Here is a 17,056-nt window from a genome sequence, read left to right as displayed (position 1 = left end):
TCATTAGCCTTAGATATAAGTTCAGATATAAGATGAGATGTTATGTCTTTTATCTTTTTAATATCAACCTTTTTCCATAAATAAATTTTATTTTGTGATTGTTTAGATCTTTGGGGCTTGCAGATTGCATCCACTAATACAATATCATGGTCAGATATACCTGGCATAGATTTTATTTTTGTTATCAATGCAGGTTGGTTTGTGCAGAAAAGGTCAAGGATATTATCTTTCCAAGTTGGAAAATCAACCATTTGTTCAATGCCTAAGTTGTTCAGCATATCTATAAATGCTTCATTCAGCTCCTTAGTATACATTGAGTCAGATATATTTTGCTCCGGCCATTTTATGTCTGGAAGGTTAAAATCATCACCAAGCCAGAAGGTGGAATTTTTAAATTGTAACTTAAGTTCATTAATTTCAATGATCATTTGTTTTAGATAGTCTAAATCATTTTTATTTGGTGGTCTATATGCAGAAATAATAATTAAGGATTTGGTATCAGTTATATTAATTTGGGCAGCAATAAGTTCTACATTTTTGCTTTTATATACTTCTTGGCAAATAATAACTTTTTTAATGGCGATTAATACACCTCCACCTTCTTTTCCGACCCGGTCGTTTCGGAATGCATCTTCAAATAGTGTGTTTGGAAAAATTTCAGAAGATAATACATCTTTGTTTAGCCAAGTTTCATTACCAATAAGAATATCTGGTTTAGATCACGTTAATAAATTTTCAATTTAAGGAACTTTATTCTTACAACTTCTAAAATTAATCTGAAGAACTCTTAATGAGTTTTGTCTATTAATATTTTTATTTTTAATTGCTTAGTCACTGGTGGTTTTGGTGATGATGTAGCAACTGGGTCTCCAAAATTTTCATGACTATCATTTATATTGAAGCTTAAGGAAAAAGCTGAACTATCTGAAAGAACTGAATATGAGTTAGGGTTCGAAACAGAATTACCTGATGAGAGGTATGATTGACAAATGGTTCTAGAGTGATTAGGAGTATCACATATCGGGCATATCCAAAGTGCTGATGAATTTCCAAACTTTTCATACATAGATGGACTTATATTTACACATCCAATATGACACCATTTATCGCAATTATCACAAACAATAGTATCACTGTCCCAGGTACACTCATGCGAGCAAATAGAGCATGGATAACTGGAGTAATTCAAGTTTGATGGGCCAGGGTTGGTTTCAACCTGGTTGCTTAAAAGAATTCTAATCAAAAGGTGAATTTGGCGATCTGATTTGCCAAAAACACATTTATTTTTAAAATTGGACACATGTAAGTGCCAGTAATAAATCTGGGTGGATACCTCAATTGTTGTGTCACATTGAAGGCTGATAGTGATACCCTCATATTTGTTGGAATCTAGTATATTATTTTGTATATTAAACTCATTGACTGTGCTCAGAAAAATAAAAAATGTTGAGCAAATCACGACTAAGCTATGTTTAAACATTTTGACAGAGTCTAAGTGTCACAAAAATATAATCAGTGAAGAGAAGGATGGTGACTCTCATACACATTCATAACATGTTCAATAAGACAGTTAGTAGTTGATGACAAATTAGATCTTCGTTCCTTGGGCGACTCAAGGACACAGGATAAACACACTAGGAAGCCATATTACATAAGGTGTAAGGATTGATAGATAGGATATTATTACCTATTTAATCACAGAGACTCTGTTTGCCGATCAAAACAAAAACAAACAAAAAAGTAAACCGGAAGTGGTTTACACTGTTTACATTTATGGAAAATAATTTTCCCGCCACTGTACAAATGTTAATCAAAATTTACGTATACAAATATTTTAATTTACAAGGAAATATCAAACATTTTGATAATTTTCATACACACAATGACAAATGTAAGCCAAATGTTGATGTAATAGCAAGTTCCGGGATTTATTACTCTAGAAAAAGCTGTAAGTTCCAAATAATTTTGAGAGCTGCAATTTAGACGTCCATTTCCTTGCACATGCGCACACTTTTTATTCAATGAATGACTTTTTGTATCCACAAACCCTTATAATAGTCGCTATAGGTAGAGGGTGACCATGCCACAGTGAAAATGTTTTGTACACTCAAATGCATTTTTCATGAAATGATTGTAAACAAAATCTTAAATGGTTTACACTATTCTAAGTAGACAATAGACAATATTTTATTCGCACAAACACATTTACATTAAATGGTTATGGCATACAAAATTGAGACAATAAACTGACAATAGTTAAATTGATTATAATTATATTAGAGTGACAGACTGTATTCACAGCGAAGAAGAAAAAGGCTATAAATATCAACAGTTAACACATTGTTAATGTTCATGAACAATTAAAAAAGAACACAAACAAAAATTAGGTTGCATAGGTTGTTCTTAATAAAAGACAATCATTAATATACTTTATGGTGATTTTTATAATGACTGGTAGACTGCTACTTAAAAGTACAGTCAAATGATTTAGTGTTATAGTGGACTGCAATTTAATAAATTGAAATTAAGATTTTTATTAATATTTTGTATATAGGTATCCCTTAATGATTTATAGCTTGAATAGATTGAGAAGAAATGGTATTCATCCTCAATTTCTTGTCTGTTACAGGATAAGCAAATGCGTTTACTTCTTTCAGTGTTGGTATAACGCCCTCTTTCAATTGCTAGGGAATGCCCACTTAGTTTAAATTTACTGAAAACTGATAGGTCAGTTTTGAATTTACATATATCAATATATGGGGGCCTTTTTCTAATTCTTTTAGTATGACAAAAGAAATTTAATTTTTCACATTTATTGATAGAACAATTCATAATTTGATAAGCCTGGTCATAGATTCTTTGTTGGATACTATTTATGTGATATTTTAAATTAAAAGTATTAAACATGTTAAAAGTGAGATGACCAAAACCTAATTTATTTAACCAGTTTTTTACAATGTTAACCCATTTTCTTGTTTTCTCTACATTATTATATATTTTATGGACTAAAGTGTTAGGCGAGTTTACAATGTGGTTTAGAAATTGTATAGCTGAAAGGTGAATTTTAAAGTACAAAGGGATTCTGTTTGTTTCAGTTAAACAGGCTACATTTGTTGTTTTGCACTGTACTCCCAAAATTTCTTTAATAAATTTAGTATGTAAATGTTCAAATGGATCTGAATCTTTGAACACTTGGCTTACACCCCAAACTTCACTTCCATAAAGAGTTATTGGAACAACTAAGGTATCAAATAATTTTTCAATCATACTGCAGGAATTATCTAAAGAGACTGTTTTTTTTTTAATTTTAAACCAAGCTTTTCTTCCTTTTTCCATAAGATTTTTTTTTGAATGACTTAAACTACCTGAACAATTTAAAGTTATTCCAAGGTAACAAATAGATTTAACAGTCTCAAGATGTTCTTTTTCTACTTTAAAATAATTACAATGAGATTTTCCATTAGAATTGAATATTATAATTTTTGATTTTTGTTTGTTAACATCAAGTTTCCATAGGGAACAAAATTTAGTTACCTCATTTAGTGCATTTTATACCCTTCTTGGGTTTCAGACAATAAAATAATGTCATCTGCATATAATAATGATGTTAGTTTAACATCTCCTATAATAATTGGTTGAGTGTTTGCATGATGTTTGTAGAGACAGTTCCTAGCTGTCAGTGGGATCTAGAAGGGGTAGGTTCCCCTTTATGTGGGAAACAAACTGGTTGTTTGTCACTGAAACATTACTAGGGAGCTTATGGCAGTCAGTGGGACCCTAAGTTATTACAAGCTCTGAATCAGCAAATGGCTGTCCATTTGGGGAGCTACCATTTGATTTTTATGGGGGGGGGGTCTATGATGAAAAAATGTTTCCTGCCATTTTTATGTTGAAATCTCTGTACTGCCTTTTCATTTTCCAGTTGCTCATCCTGCCTTCTTTCTAGAAAAACTTGTCTTGCCTTTTTTTACTCAAAAGTCTAGTCCTGCCCTTTTTTTTAATTTCATCCTAGCTCCAACCCCCATAAAAATCAAATGGTAGCTGCCTAAGGGTCCATTATACTATCAAATAGAAAAATGTATTCACCAAATTAGGACACCAGAAGGACATATGACCTACAAACAGGAAATAACTATAGTCTATAAGCATATAAATAGAATTAAAATTGCCACCCCAATAAAACGACAACCTTGCAAAGTATGTTATCAGATCAATATCATTGATCAAAAGTTATGCAAAAACAAATAATCCCTACTTGTACTTAATTCATTTCACTCAAGCAGTTACATAAATTAAAATTTGAAATTTCACCAATTTTTGCACCAAAAATAAGTATACATTTTTCAATGTATTTTCTATGTAATATTTAAAGGGAGATAATTGAACTTACAGATACGTAGTTTAAAATTGCAATTTGTGACAACAGGTGATATAAGAGCAACTTCTCATTAATGTTACAACTTACAAGGGAGATTATTGATTATGTAAAACGAAATGTAATGTAATAATAATTGAGGAGGGGTTCATTCAGCAATTTACCCTTATTTTATGGGAAAGCATGGATAAATGCTGGGTATCCAATTACATTTGACAACATTCTGGTGTAAATTTATTTATTAAATCACTTGTTCATGTATGGCTTGAAATGTTGTATATAAAATTTTGACAGTTTATCAACTAAGGCTTTTATGGTGATTTCGTGAGAGTAGATTCTTTCTATGCCAATGTCCTGTTTTGTATATGTAACAAAGTCACAAAAAGGTGCACCTGTGGTTAAAAGTTGTCCTTGCACTTGAAACCAGTGTTTATGATCCTGAATTAATGTGAAAGAATCACCACTGGCATTTGGCTTCAAAAAGAAATCAGCTCTTTCATCACACGCTTCCTTCAATGTCATATTCCTTACTGAATATGGGCATTTAATTTCGACAATTCCAGTTTCAGTTTTGTCACATACGACTGCATCTGGGGTTGAACCAATAAAAGGAAGATCTGGTTGAACAACAAGTCCTATATCATGAGTATGATTTCCTGATTGTTTAATATACATTTGCTTAGCAATAGTTTCATTTGATGTTCCATATGAGGTTTCTAGTGATGTAAATTGTTTTCTTTTAAAAGTATTTTTCAAAAATTTATCATTAATGTCTTTCTTTCTTAACATTACAGCACCAAAGTTTGAAGCTGTAATGCGGTTTTCTCTATGTTGAAACCATGCTGTTGAATTTGACTGTTTTCTTGTTTCCTTTTCTATAGTAATGGCTTCTGTTTTGGTGATATTTGAAGCAAACCATTCAGTCTTCATTTGGTCCATTGCTGACATATCTATGCATTGCGGTAGTGGTTTTGGAAACACAATATCCCCACATATGTCGGAATTTTCCTCTCTTGGTTGGAATATCGGTGTCATTAATGGTTTCTGCAATGTAATATTAATATGGATAATTCAATATTGTTTATAGTACATAGCACATTTTAAATCATTACAATACATATGAATAATTCTTATATGATTTACAAGTACTTAAATCTGATTATGATCCATTAGAGTATACCCTGTTAAAAAGTTGAATATTACGGTAAATATCTGAAAAACATTTTACTGCAAACATATTTTTACAATATTTAATTTGTTTTTTTTTACAGGTGTAGAACCTCTGGACATGTTAGCTATGAAAACAAAGCACTGACTGAAAACTATGCCAAGCTTGTGCTAGAAAATGTAAATTTGCAACAGTAATTTTCAAGTTGTATAAAAAAGAAAAAAGAAAAAAGTATTATAATAGAAAAATCCTTTGGATGTGAAAAGTTAAATAGTAAAGAGTACCAGTACTACACAGGATTTTCCAAAGATCGGTTTGAAGATAAATTAAAATTTCTTGTGCCTAGAGAGGGAGAGGACATTATAAAATGGACAAAAGCTATAAGTGGATCTAAGCAGTTAAGTACCAAAGACCAACTGATTTTGGTGATGATAAAATTGAGACAAAACTTTGACTTTTCACACATTTCAAATTTATTCAATTTATCAACACAGGAGTGCAGTGTCATATTTTTGAACTGGATAAATTATATGTTTCACAGACTAGGTCCACTTGTCATTTGGCCACATAGAGATCACATCATTGAACATATGCCACCAACTTTTAAACAGGACTTCCCAAATAGTTTGGTCATTATTGATGGCACAGAAGTTAAAATTCAGAAACCCAGTTCATCACATCGTCAAAGTCAGTGTTATTCTGATTACAAATCATGCACAACATTAAAAGGTCTTGTGGGTGTTGACACAAGAGGATCAATAAACTTTTCATCAATTTTATTTGCTGGTTCAATATCTGACAAGGAAATCACCAAGGAGAGTGGATTTTATCGCTTACTGAAGGATTTAATCAGTAGTGGAAAAGTGAATGTAGGGGATGGAGTAATGGCAGACAAAGGTATTACGATTGAAAAAGAATTGAAAGAAATTGGTTTGCAACCTAATATACCACCTTTTGCTTCAAGTGGATCGCAGATGAAATCTGCAGATGTAAACGAGACAATCAAAATAGCTAAACACCGTGTTCATGTTGAGAGGGCCATTGCACGTGTGAAACAATTTAAAATTTTATCTTGAAGGATAAATCTATCTTTATTTAGTTCAGTTAATCAAATTTGGCTTACATGTTGCTTATTAACAAATTTCATGCCATTCTTGATCCAAGATAAACAATGATAAAAGTAATTAAAAAGAAATTCCTGAACATTTTTATTCATTTTATTTAATTCTTTATTCAATGTAAATACTATAGAGTATGAAAACAGACATACCAGATAAATTTAAAATTTGAACATTAATGAACCATATAAATGACACTGACAAGACAGATATTTACACTAACAATCAATTCATATATAGACTGCAGAAAGTCACCTATTCCTTAAAAGATATCTGAAAAACAGACCAAACAAGATTTTTTTTCATTTACCAATGAACCATGAAAATGAGGTCAGTGTAGGATGATTAATGCCTGACGGTCATTCACACATTTCAACCATTTCCATATATATATACACAAATTATAAATGAAACAATGGTCATAATGTTTGAAAAATACACCAAATACACAAAAAAATAATTTGGCACAATGAACTTTGAAAAAGTGATGACACCTCACATTTGGACATGCACAACCATTCCATTCTCCAAATATGCATATAGTTGCCCCATTATATTGAAAATGGACTTATGTTTTACTGGTCATTTTGAAGCCCATTATTGCTTGCTGTTAGGTGAAACATGAAAAGAAGGTCGAGGACATTTGACAGGTGGAAAGTTTAACAACATTATGCATCTGATGTACAATCCCTGTCTTTCTAAAACAGAAGTCACAGGCATGACAAACATTAATAAGTTATTGCAAAAAGTATAAAAGCTTGAACACTTTTTCATATCATTTTATTTTCATTTTATTTACTGCAGTCACTTTGTACCATGCAATGTTCATATTCTGTCCTGAGTAATAGTCTGTTTTTAAAACACAAAAGTCATAAACCTATCAGAATCACAACAATTCTTACATGATAACTGAGAGGTGATCCAAGTAATTGGGGTCCTACTGGTGTGTCTAAGGTAGTGCTGGATCCCAATTCTTCAACCAGGTACGATATTGGGCTCAGTTTAAGCTGCTTTAGGTGGATGATATCCTCATCACAGACTTCAATGTTTCTGTAAAACAAGATAAATATACTGGCTACAGTAAAAAAATATGCAAGTGTTCAGTAAACAAAAATTTGTTGAATGATGTATCTGAACACATAAACAATGATAAAGCATGGTAAAGCTTGGTCATATGAACCATGATTTCAAATTTCAGAAAGCGCTGAAGTCCATTTCACAAAACAATCTTTAAAAGACGACTAAAGTTGATCATAAGTCCTGAACAATTTAGTATATTCACGACCAAGTTTTATGTGAAACCGACTCCAGATATGTAGTTCTTGAGAAAAAAAAATAAGACGAAAATTAACTACATAAGAACCTGTAACATAATAGGACTGAAATAATAAAATACATGTTTTTAAGGGAACAAATACTTCATTACTTCTAGTAGCTTCTAATATTCTATATATAGAGTTGTTATGTATGAATGATTCAGCATGTTTGAAGGCCCTCCAGCTACTGTCAAGATGAAGAACAGGAATAAAGGCCCTGTTCATTGATACTTTTATATTTTATGCATTATGTGCGATATTGTCTCATGCCAATTTACTCAATATTTCTTTTTTTTTTTGCAATTTTAAAAATCTTATAGTCAGCTCTTTTGATTTTACTCTATTATGTTTGTATAATTCATTCTTTTAATCTTGTTCATTCTATATCTTAGGGGGTCATCAATTTATCTCACAGGCTGACATAACATTTTAATCACCTATTGTCAATAAATGTGGCAATTACAGGTTTTCTTTTTCTTGTTAAATTCATTGGCCTTGAAATAATCATTTGGGACACAGGCTCTGCCTTACTTTTTGGTCCTCTTGGCTTGTCCCACTGCTGTGGTAGACTTGTAGATGATGGCTGAGATGGAACAGCTTTATATCCAAGGATTTTCCATTGCTCTATCATCATGACCACTGTCAGAACATGTGTACATTTTCCTGATATTCTAAAAGTATAATTTATGTAACATTATTTTCAAGTTTCTCATGTATAATATACTAAACTAGTAAAATAAAATACGTAAACACAATAATACTTTTATGTTTAGCATGTGATCAACATGTACATGGATTGAAATAACTAATAAGTGCATCAGTTGGGTGATGCACAGTCCTTAAATGTAGGTTACAGTGATCCAAGTGCTGTTAAACAATGTTGTACTGAATGCAAGAAATTTGAAGTAAATTAATATCATTGATATATTACCATATAGGTCTTTGAGAAATTGGCCTTAATGTAGAACTTAAAAGTATTGGGATGGACAGACAAAAGTAAATCTATTTGATCCATCCACATTAGTGGATGGTCAAATGTCTTTGGTTGTTACATGTAACTGTGTTTTTTTTTTAAGTACATGTAATTGGATTTTTAAAGTCTTTGTTTACTCCTTGGTTTTATTTGTTGTTGCTTTTGATATGTAGCTCTGTTTAAGTTAACAGCTTTTAAATTTATTATTGACATAAGAACAGCAACATGTATACATGTTTGATTTTAAAATCATCACTTTTGTTAATGTAAATATTTCAACATACCAAGGAAAAATCGTATTCCACAATGGATTCCAAGAAACAAAATTTACAAAACTCTGCAACAAAATACAAAAAAACATAATAAAATTAATAAACATTTCATGCATCTTTTTAAAAACAGACTTGGTCAGGGTGGGGCCCCTAGGCAATTTGCCCTCTTTGCAACCAGCTGATATCTATTGAAGCCTAGGGAAGGAATCGAACCTTCGTACCCTGACCAATATCAATTTGATACAGAACTATATATATATATATATATATATATATATAGCAAAAGTAAATAAACACGGTGTACAGAATGTATATAATAATATTTTTAAATTTGCAAACTACATTTCACATCAAATAATAACAGTTCGTTAAAATATTGTCACTAGCGCTTTCATGCCTTCTGGCAATCTTCAGGCGACGTTTTAACAATGTCCTTGACGACACTGCCGTTGGTAACGTTTATTACGTTACAATAACGATAAGGGGAGATAAATCAAACGTGTTTAAGTAGATCCGTTTAATTTTGGCTGAAAGTCCTTTATAAAGTGTGCTTCCTTTGCCAGTCTTTTATATTTGTTCGATTCGTTCATTTTATAGAACGGATATACGGTAAATTTTCCACTACTGCACGTTTCGAAATGCTCGCTCACATCTTGCATTCGTGTGGATGGATCTCGTATCTGTTGTCTGTGAACACGAACTCTTTGACAAATTGAGTTACCAGTCTGTCCGATGTACCATTCCTTGCAAGTGCTGCGTTAAAGCAGCACTTGCAAGGAATGGTACATCGGACAGACTGGTAACTCAATTTGTCAAAGAGTTCGTGTTCACAGACAACAGATACGAGATCCATCCACACGAATGCAAGATGTGAGCGAGCATTTCGAAACGTGCAGTAGTGGAAAATTTACCGTATATCCGTTCTATAAAATGAACGAATCGAACAAATATAAAAGACTGGCAAAGGAAGCACACTTTATAAAGGACTTTCAGCCAAAATTAAACGGATCTACTTAAACACGTTTGATTTATCTCCCCTTATCGTTATTGTAACGTAATAAACGTTACCAACGGCAGTGTCGTCAAGGACATTGTTAAAACGTCGCCTGAAGATTGCCAGAAGGCATGAAAGCGCTAGTGACAATATTTTAACGAACTGTTATTATTTGATGTGAAATGTAGTTTGCAAATTTAAAAATATTATTATATATATATATATATATATATATATATATATATATATATATATATATATATATATATAAAGTTCTGCTTTTTTAAAAACGGCTTTATATTCCATTTATATATGTTGTGTACAAGTTATCATTTTGTACAAATTATAATTTGTACAAAAATATTGTACAAATTATAATTTGTAATTTGACTTTGTACAAATTGTAATTTGTACAAAAAGTGTTTGTACAAATTACAATTTGTACAAAAACGGGCAAAAACTCACTTATAACTTGTACAATAATTTATCATATAAATTTTTGTGAAAAAAAGCATTTTTACACATTATTGAATTGCTATTAAATGACTTCTTTATCATTCGTTTAAGCAGGTGATCTAGTGATTTATGGAATCGGGTTTTTGCACAACATTTTTTTGACTCTCAAATCGATGACGACCTTTTTTACAGGCAAATTTTAACATCTTCCCATAGCAAGCGTTGAAGCTCATGAACCGCACTGTGAATAAAAATGTGTATTTCACTGCCTCAGTTAGGCGTCTAGACAAATAAATATCCCAGAAAGAAAGTGAGATTAAACCCACGATTTGGTTAGAAATATGACTTTGCTAAAGTCAGGAATATGTCAGTTGTTTTTCTGTCGTTTTTTATCAATGTTTATTTTTTCAACAAGGATCTTTGTTTTATAAATATCTATGACTGTGCATGAAACTTAACGGAAATCAGTTGAGGCAATACCAACTTTAAAAACAAAATACAACTTAAGCAGAACAGACAGACGGACTTTTATTTTTATAAGAAAACTAGTTGGTGTAGTACATTTTTTTTGTATTATAAAATCATCAGACCCAATGGCATTGAACCATTTATCTTTTCACAAACAAAATTGAAGTGGAATAAGTCATGTAAATCCAATCTTTTGATGTACCAATTACAAATATAAATCATCACTTGTTTAAAGAAATCTTTGATTGTTTCCATGGACTTTTTGAAATAACGAATAAGTGGCAACAAATCTTTCGAGATCCTTTTCACGATCCATTATATCAATTTTTACAAATATACTCGTTTTTGCAAAGTTTCTGAATTAAAAAAAAATCCAAATAGGAACAAGAACTAATTATGCAGTACTATTTATTGGTACTTTTTTTCTACAGGAAAAGTGGTATATGTATTAAAAATTTGAAAAAAATCGTATTTGTTTACTTTTTTTTCTCTCAAAAATTTCGAAAATCAATCTGCCTTTTGTAGTTTTGTGAAAACGGTGTATTTTGTTAATAAGGTTTAATGTGTGGTCAGAAAATTACAATTCTATCCTAGCTGTGAATCAATGCATTTTTCACCAAAATTCATATTTAAAACTGTTGTACAAGTTATAAGTGAATTTTGGTCAAATTTTGTACAAATTGTAATTTGTACAGGCACTTTTTGTACAAATTATAATTTGTACAAAGGCAAAATACAAATTACAATTTGTACAATATTTTTGTACACATTATAATTTGCACAAAATGATAACTTGTACACAACATATATATAAACAAATCTTATATTGATGTGTACAATGTATGGTTATCAGAATATTCACATGTACAAGGGAATATATATATATGTGTGTGTGTTAACCAGTAGCTTTTTTATAGGGAGGGGGTAGAATCAGAATAAAAGAAGGTTCATAAAATATTGAGGTTGAAAGTTAAAGTCTTTCAATTGTTCTATACATGTTCACTACCCTGGGTAATGTTAGTTATTTCAAGTTGTTCGTGTATTAAAATAACTCACTTAATAAGTCGTTCTGTGACGTTCATTCACAGGGGTTCCCATGGATAGTAAACCCGGCAAATTTCTTTTACTTTAGGGGTTCCAACCCATAAAGAGCTCTACTAAACTATTCTTAACCTCAAACCTTACCCTAACCCATACCTAAACCTAACACTAGCCTTACCCTAACCTAAAACTTCCCTTAACCTAACCATAACCATGAATGCTCCATAACTCTAAAGTATAGGGACCCTTAAAGTAAAAGAAGGCAAATAGTAACAAACCCCTCTGCATCATGTGGGCAATAAAATTATAAAAGAAAAATACGTGCAAATAATTGAGAAAGAGGAAATTTTATAAACATAAGAGAAAGAATCCTAACCCTGCCTTGCAGCTACAGTGTGCATCTTCTAGTTTACGTGTTGTTTCATTCACGTCCAGGTTAATAGTATGTGGATCTTCACTCTTCCTCTGGCTGAGGTAAATATTGGATTTTATCGCAATACGTTCATTTCCTGCTCTAAATATTGACACCGATTTAACATAACTGTCCTTTACAAAAGCAGTTGCCCTTTGTTTTTGTCGAAGGGTTGGCAAATAAACAAGATATAATGCTGAAAAGTCCTCTGGGACATCCTGTAGTTGCAAGATGTCGGCCATACTTGTTTACAAAATTGACGGGCATACGCTTCTTGACTACCGTTGTTACGCAGTAGGCGTGGCTAACCGATATTCGGCGAACCGGCAAGCCAAGACTATGACAGAATTGTGAAAAACTCAACCTTCAAATAATAATGTAGGAAATCAATTTTAATTAAAAACAAAATTGAGAACCTTTATATCTTTATTTTTCACCTTCCATTCAAGTGTACAACATATAGCACTGAAAACCGAAAAATATTCCAGATAGCGAAAATACTGGACGCAACAATAATTAAATGTTTTATAGGGATAACATTACGTGTACCTAACAAAGCATGATTAAATGAAATTATCAAAGAACATTAATGTTATCGATATTACTTTTATTTGACAGGTTTTGAGGTTTCTTGGTGAAAAAAGAATGGCGCTAAAGGCTCGTATTATCAGGATTCATGCAATGATGGATTCACTATTCAAACCAGGTCTTGCTGTGGTCAAGCCTGCTGTGCTCCTCGATCAAAATAGATCGGTTATTATTTTGTTCCTTATGCAAATCCTAAAGGTTATTGTCAAGCACTGCGTAATTCAGGGGTTGTGAAATAGTTATCAAAGGTACAAGGATTATAATTTTGTACGCCAGACGCGCGTTTCGTCTACATAAGACTCATCAGTGACGCTCAAATCAAAATAGTTATAAAACCAAACAAGTACAAGGTTAAAGAGCATTGAGGATCCAAAATTCCAAAAGGTTGCGCCAAATACGGCTAAGGTAATCTATTCCTGGGAAAAGAAAATCCTTAGTATTTTCGAAAAATTCAAAGTTTTGTAAACAGAAAAATTTATAAAGATAACCACATCATTGATATCATGCATTTAGACACTGTCCTGTTGTTAGAAAAATAGTTCGACAAATTCCTTGTTTTATATCGATTTTCGTTCTAGACTCATTTTTGTTGTTACCTCCATTTGTTCTCTGAATCAATTTGAAATTATATGCGACTGTCATACAAGTCAGAGGTTAATCTAGCTATAAAGCCAGGTCTAATCCGCCATTCTCTACATCAGAAAATGTCTCGTCCAAGTCAAGAATATGACATTTGTTATACATTCTTTTGATGTGTTTGACGTTCAGTTTCTGCCATTCCTTTTAGACTTTCCGTTAAGAATTTTTCTTTGAGGTCGTTATTTAAGATATTTTACTTGGTATTTGAACATCGATAAACTACTATTGCTGTAACTTATCATTTCGCATTCAAATGTTCAAATCAGGTAAATTTCAAATATATTTAATTTCTTATAATATTATCTTTAACGACTCATTATATAACCAGTTAAGTATACTTAAATTTCTTAAGCTTAAACATCATGTGTATATAACCCTGTGGTATGTACTTTGCTTTCTAGACATAACTCAGGTATTTAATTCAGTTGCAAATATTCCTTCGAATAATTGAATCAAATATCAATGAACAAAAATGAAGAATTAACTGATGTTATCTTAGTTACCAACAAACAATTAAGACCGATTGGATAACATTTACCGGAGTGGAGAACGTCTCAATTACATACAGTAGTTTTACCGCAGTTATATACGTCTCAATTTCATAGCGTTAACAGCAGTGGTAAATAAAGGCAACAGTAGTATTCCGCTGTTCAAAACTCACAAATCCATGGACAAAATACAAAATCGGGGTAACAAACTAAAACCGAGGGAAACGCATTAAATATAAGAGGAGAACAACGACACAACACTAAAATGTAGCACACACAGAAACAAACTAAGCATCACACGTCTCAATTACAAATCATTTACTGCAGCGGTGACGTCTAAATTACTTAGCGTTTACCGCAGTGGTATACGTCTCAATTGCAATGCATTTACCTCAGTGGTTACGTCTAAATTACTTAACGTTTACTGCAGTGGTATACGTCTCAATTGCAATGCATTTACCTCAGTGGTTACGTCTAAATTACTTAGCGTTTACCGCAGTGGTATACGTCTCAATTGCAATGCATTTACCTCAGTGGTTACGTCTAAATTACTTAGCGTTTACCGCAGTGGTATACGTCTCAATTGCAATGAATTTACCTCAGTGGTTACGTCTAAATTACTTAGCGTTTACCGCAGTGGTATACGTCTCCATTGAATAGATTTTACTGTAGTGGTATACGTTTCAGAGATAATGTAAAATAACTAAACTTTCTTTCAGGATCGTGTTTTTGTTTTTTAAATAGGCTTTTTAATTTACTGTAAAAGTACTTTTATTCGTGGCGTACCAATTTTCGTGGTTTCCGTGGATGACTTTATCCCCGAATTTAAGTGTCCAATGAAATAAAACAACCTTTGTTCAAATCAAGGCATGGAAAGATCCCCATGAAGGTTTGACCACTGATATGATCTAGAGAATATATTGATAAACCTCGAATCTGAGAATACTTTAATAGAAGTCACTGAACTACAACTGCATGCAGGATTATACCCATTTAATTTTTAATAACCTTAACTGTACAACTTTTGATCTTTTAATTCTCATATTAATATTCTTTTTCGATGAAAGTCAGATTTCCGGTATTTATATGCTAGTATGATAAAATGTTCATTTTATATTCTCAAAGTTCTCGTACATATGGAAAATAATAATTTCATGCTGGGCTTGATTTTGATAAGAATTATTTGACAATTCAAGATACGTTTATAGCATTTATTTATGATACTGATTTCTTTAGGTGGCATGTTTATGGCCTAATTAACACCTTTGATGATCCTTATTTTGTTGATCACTTTATCTTCGGTTAATTAGTGTTGTCAGTACGATTTACACGGATCAATGTTTACTTTGCAATTTCCTTCAATCTATTTGTAACCTTCGTTTCTAATGGATTTAATTTTTCAATATTTGTTTTAAACTAAAATCCACGAATTTAAAAACCTTATGCACTTTTAATGTCATTCTTAAACGCGTATGATTTTTTTTTTTTATATTATGTACTAGTCTATTATACGCTATTAACATCTCTTCTGTTTTCAGGGGCTTTAGGACAATAAAGATGTTAGAAGAAATGATGTTTATGAGAAGATACTGTATGAACCTAAATGAAAAATAAAATAATAAAACAAAGCATTACAATTGAGTTACTTTCAGTCTATTTTTTTATGTGTTTCACATACCAAATGAAATTGAGAAAAGAAATGGGGAATGTGTCAAAGCGACAACAACCCAAAGCATCCTACATAAGAGGCAAGATATTTGTCTCATAATCTAAGCGCACCAAGAAGATTTTGCATATGTATAAAACCAGGAATTCCAATCACCGATAATATAGCCTAGCAAAAAACCGATCTTCTAATCCCCTTGTTATTAACATATTTGTATGATGTATCATTAACGCGTTCTATTGATACATGTATACAAAAACTATCAAAAGATCCCCTGAGGAGTAATTGCTCTTGAAAGACATTTTTTCTCAATTTGTTCATCTAGTTTGAACAGCGATATACTACTGTTGCCTTTATTGATGACCTTAACTAATCTTCTCATTTGAAACTGCTCAATCAAATTCAGCAAACTGAATAAAAGGCTACTGTTTAGGGAATTTTCCAGACAATGGCGTCATCCAAAGATATAAAAAATATGCAATAACTTGTTTGTCTTCTGGTATAGACTTATGATATTTGTTACATAAATGTACATATATTATAATAAGAAGACGTGTTACATTCTACTGTTATGCTAGTATGACCTTGATATTTGACCTGAAGGTTAAACAATTCAAATTAATATGCTTTTGTCATGACCTTAAATAAAACAGGATGGATTAGGAATATAATTTTGCAATATAAATGGTGTAGAAGACTATTTTCTTTTATTTTAAGGTTGTCGCTATTAGTTTTGACAGTGGGTTATTAATTTTTTTAAGTTGCTTTTAGAAAATATCTACTTCTGATAAGACTTCGGATTCGTCATCAATAGTAAAAATAAATCCAAAATAGGATAAAATGAAGCATGTATTATATTAGTTAGTTCCCACTGGTTACGTGTGGTGGAATACCTGTGTGTTTACAATTAAGGTAGTTGGTTTCAAGTCATTAGTAAAATTTAGTAATCTCATTGCATGAAAGTAAATATTTCGGTCATGCGGAAAGCACTGCATTTATATCTGAAGATGTCCCTCTTCTTATGGGTTATTGTCTAAATATTAAAAAGAAGATGTGGCATGATTGCCAATGAGACAACTGTC

The 17,056-nt window shown here is 31.7% G+C and overlaps 1 protein-coding gene and 1 pseudogene across 1 annotated transcript; one reads left to right on the top strand and one right to left on the bottom strand.

The window, feature by feature from the left end:
• Nucleotides 1-4,621: 4,621 nt before the first annotated feature.
• LOC143074906 (uncharacterized) lies at nt 4,622-8,620 on the bottom strand. Its single transcript, XM_076250119.1, has 3 exons — nt 8,415-8,620; nt 7,564-7,711; nt 4,622-5,419 (listed from the first exon to the last, which is right to left on the bottom strand). The coding sequence occupies exons 1-3, from the start codon at nt 8,609-8,611 to the stop codon at nt 4,622-4,624; spliced, it is 1,143 nt and encodes a 380-aa protein (XP_076106234.1). The 5' UTR covers nt 8,612-8,620.
• Nucleotides 5,438-6,746, top strand: LOC143076939 (uncharacterized; annotated as a pseudogene).
• Nucleotides 8,621-17,056: the final 8,436 nt, after the last annotated feature.

The sequence above is a fragment of the Mytilus galloprovincialis genome, chromosome 5 (assembly GCF_965363235.1).
Source record: "Mytilus galloprovincialis chromosome 5, xbMytGall1.hap1.1, whole genome shotgun sequence".
Taxonomy (NCBI): Eukaryota; Metazoa; Mollusca; class Bivalvia; order Mytilida; family Mytilidae; genus Mytilus; species Mytilus galloprovincialis.
Note: the sequence above shows the minus strand (reverse complement) of the source record. Positions and strands in the feature narration are given on the sequence as shown.

Bases quoted from the DNA above. Each gene is read 5' to 3' on its own strand.
- LOC143074906 (XM_076250119.1), bottom strand. From the start codon at position 8,611: ATGATGATAGAGCAATGGAAAATCCTTGGATATAAAGCTGTTCCATCT. The intron at 7,712-8,414 runs GTGATTAAAATG...CTTGTTTTACAG, and splicing joins GCCACATTTATTGACAATAG to AAACATTGAAGTCTGTGATG. The intron at 5,420-7,563 runs GTAAGAATTGTT...ATTACATTGCAG, and splicing joins GATCACCTCTCAGTTATCAT to AAACCATTAATGACACCGAT.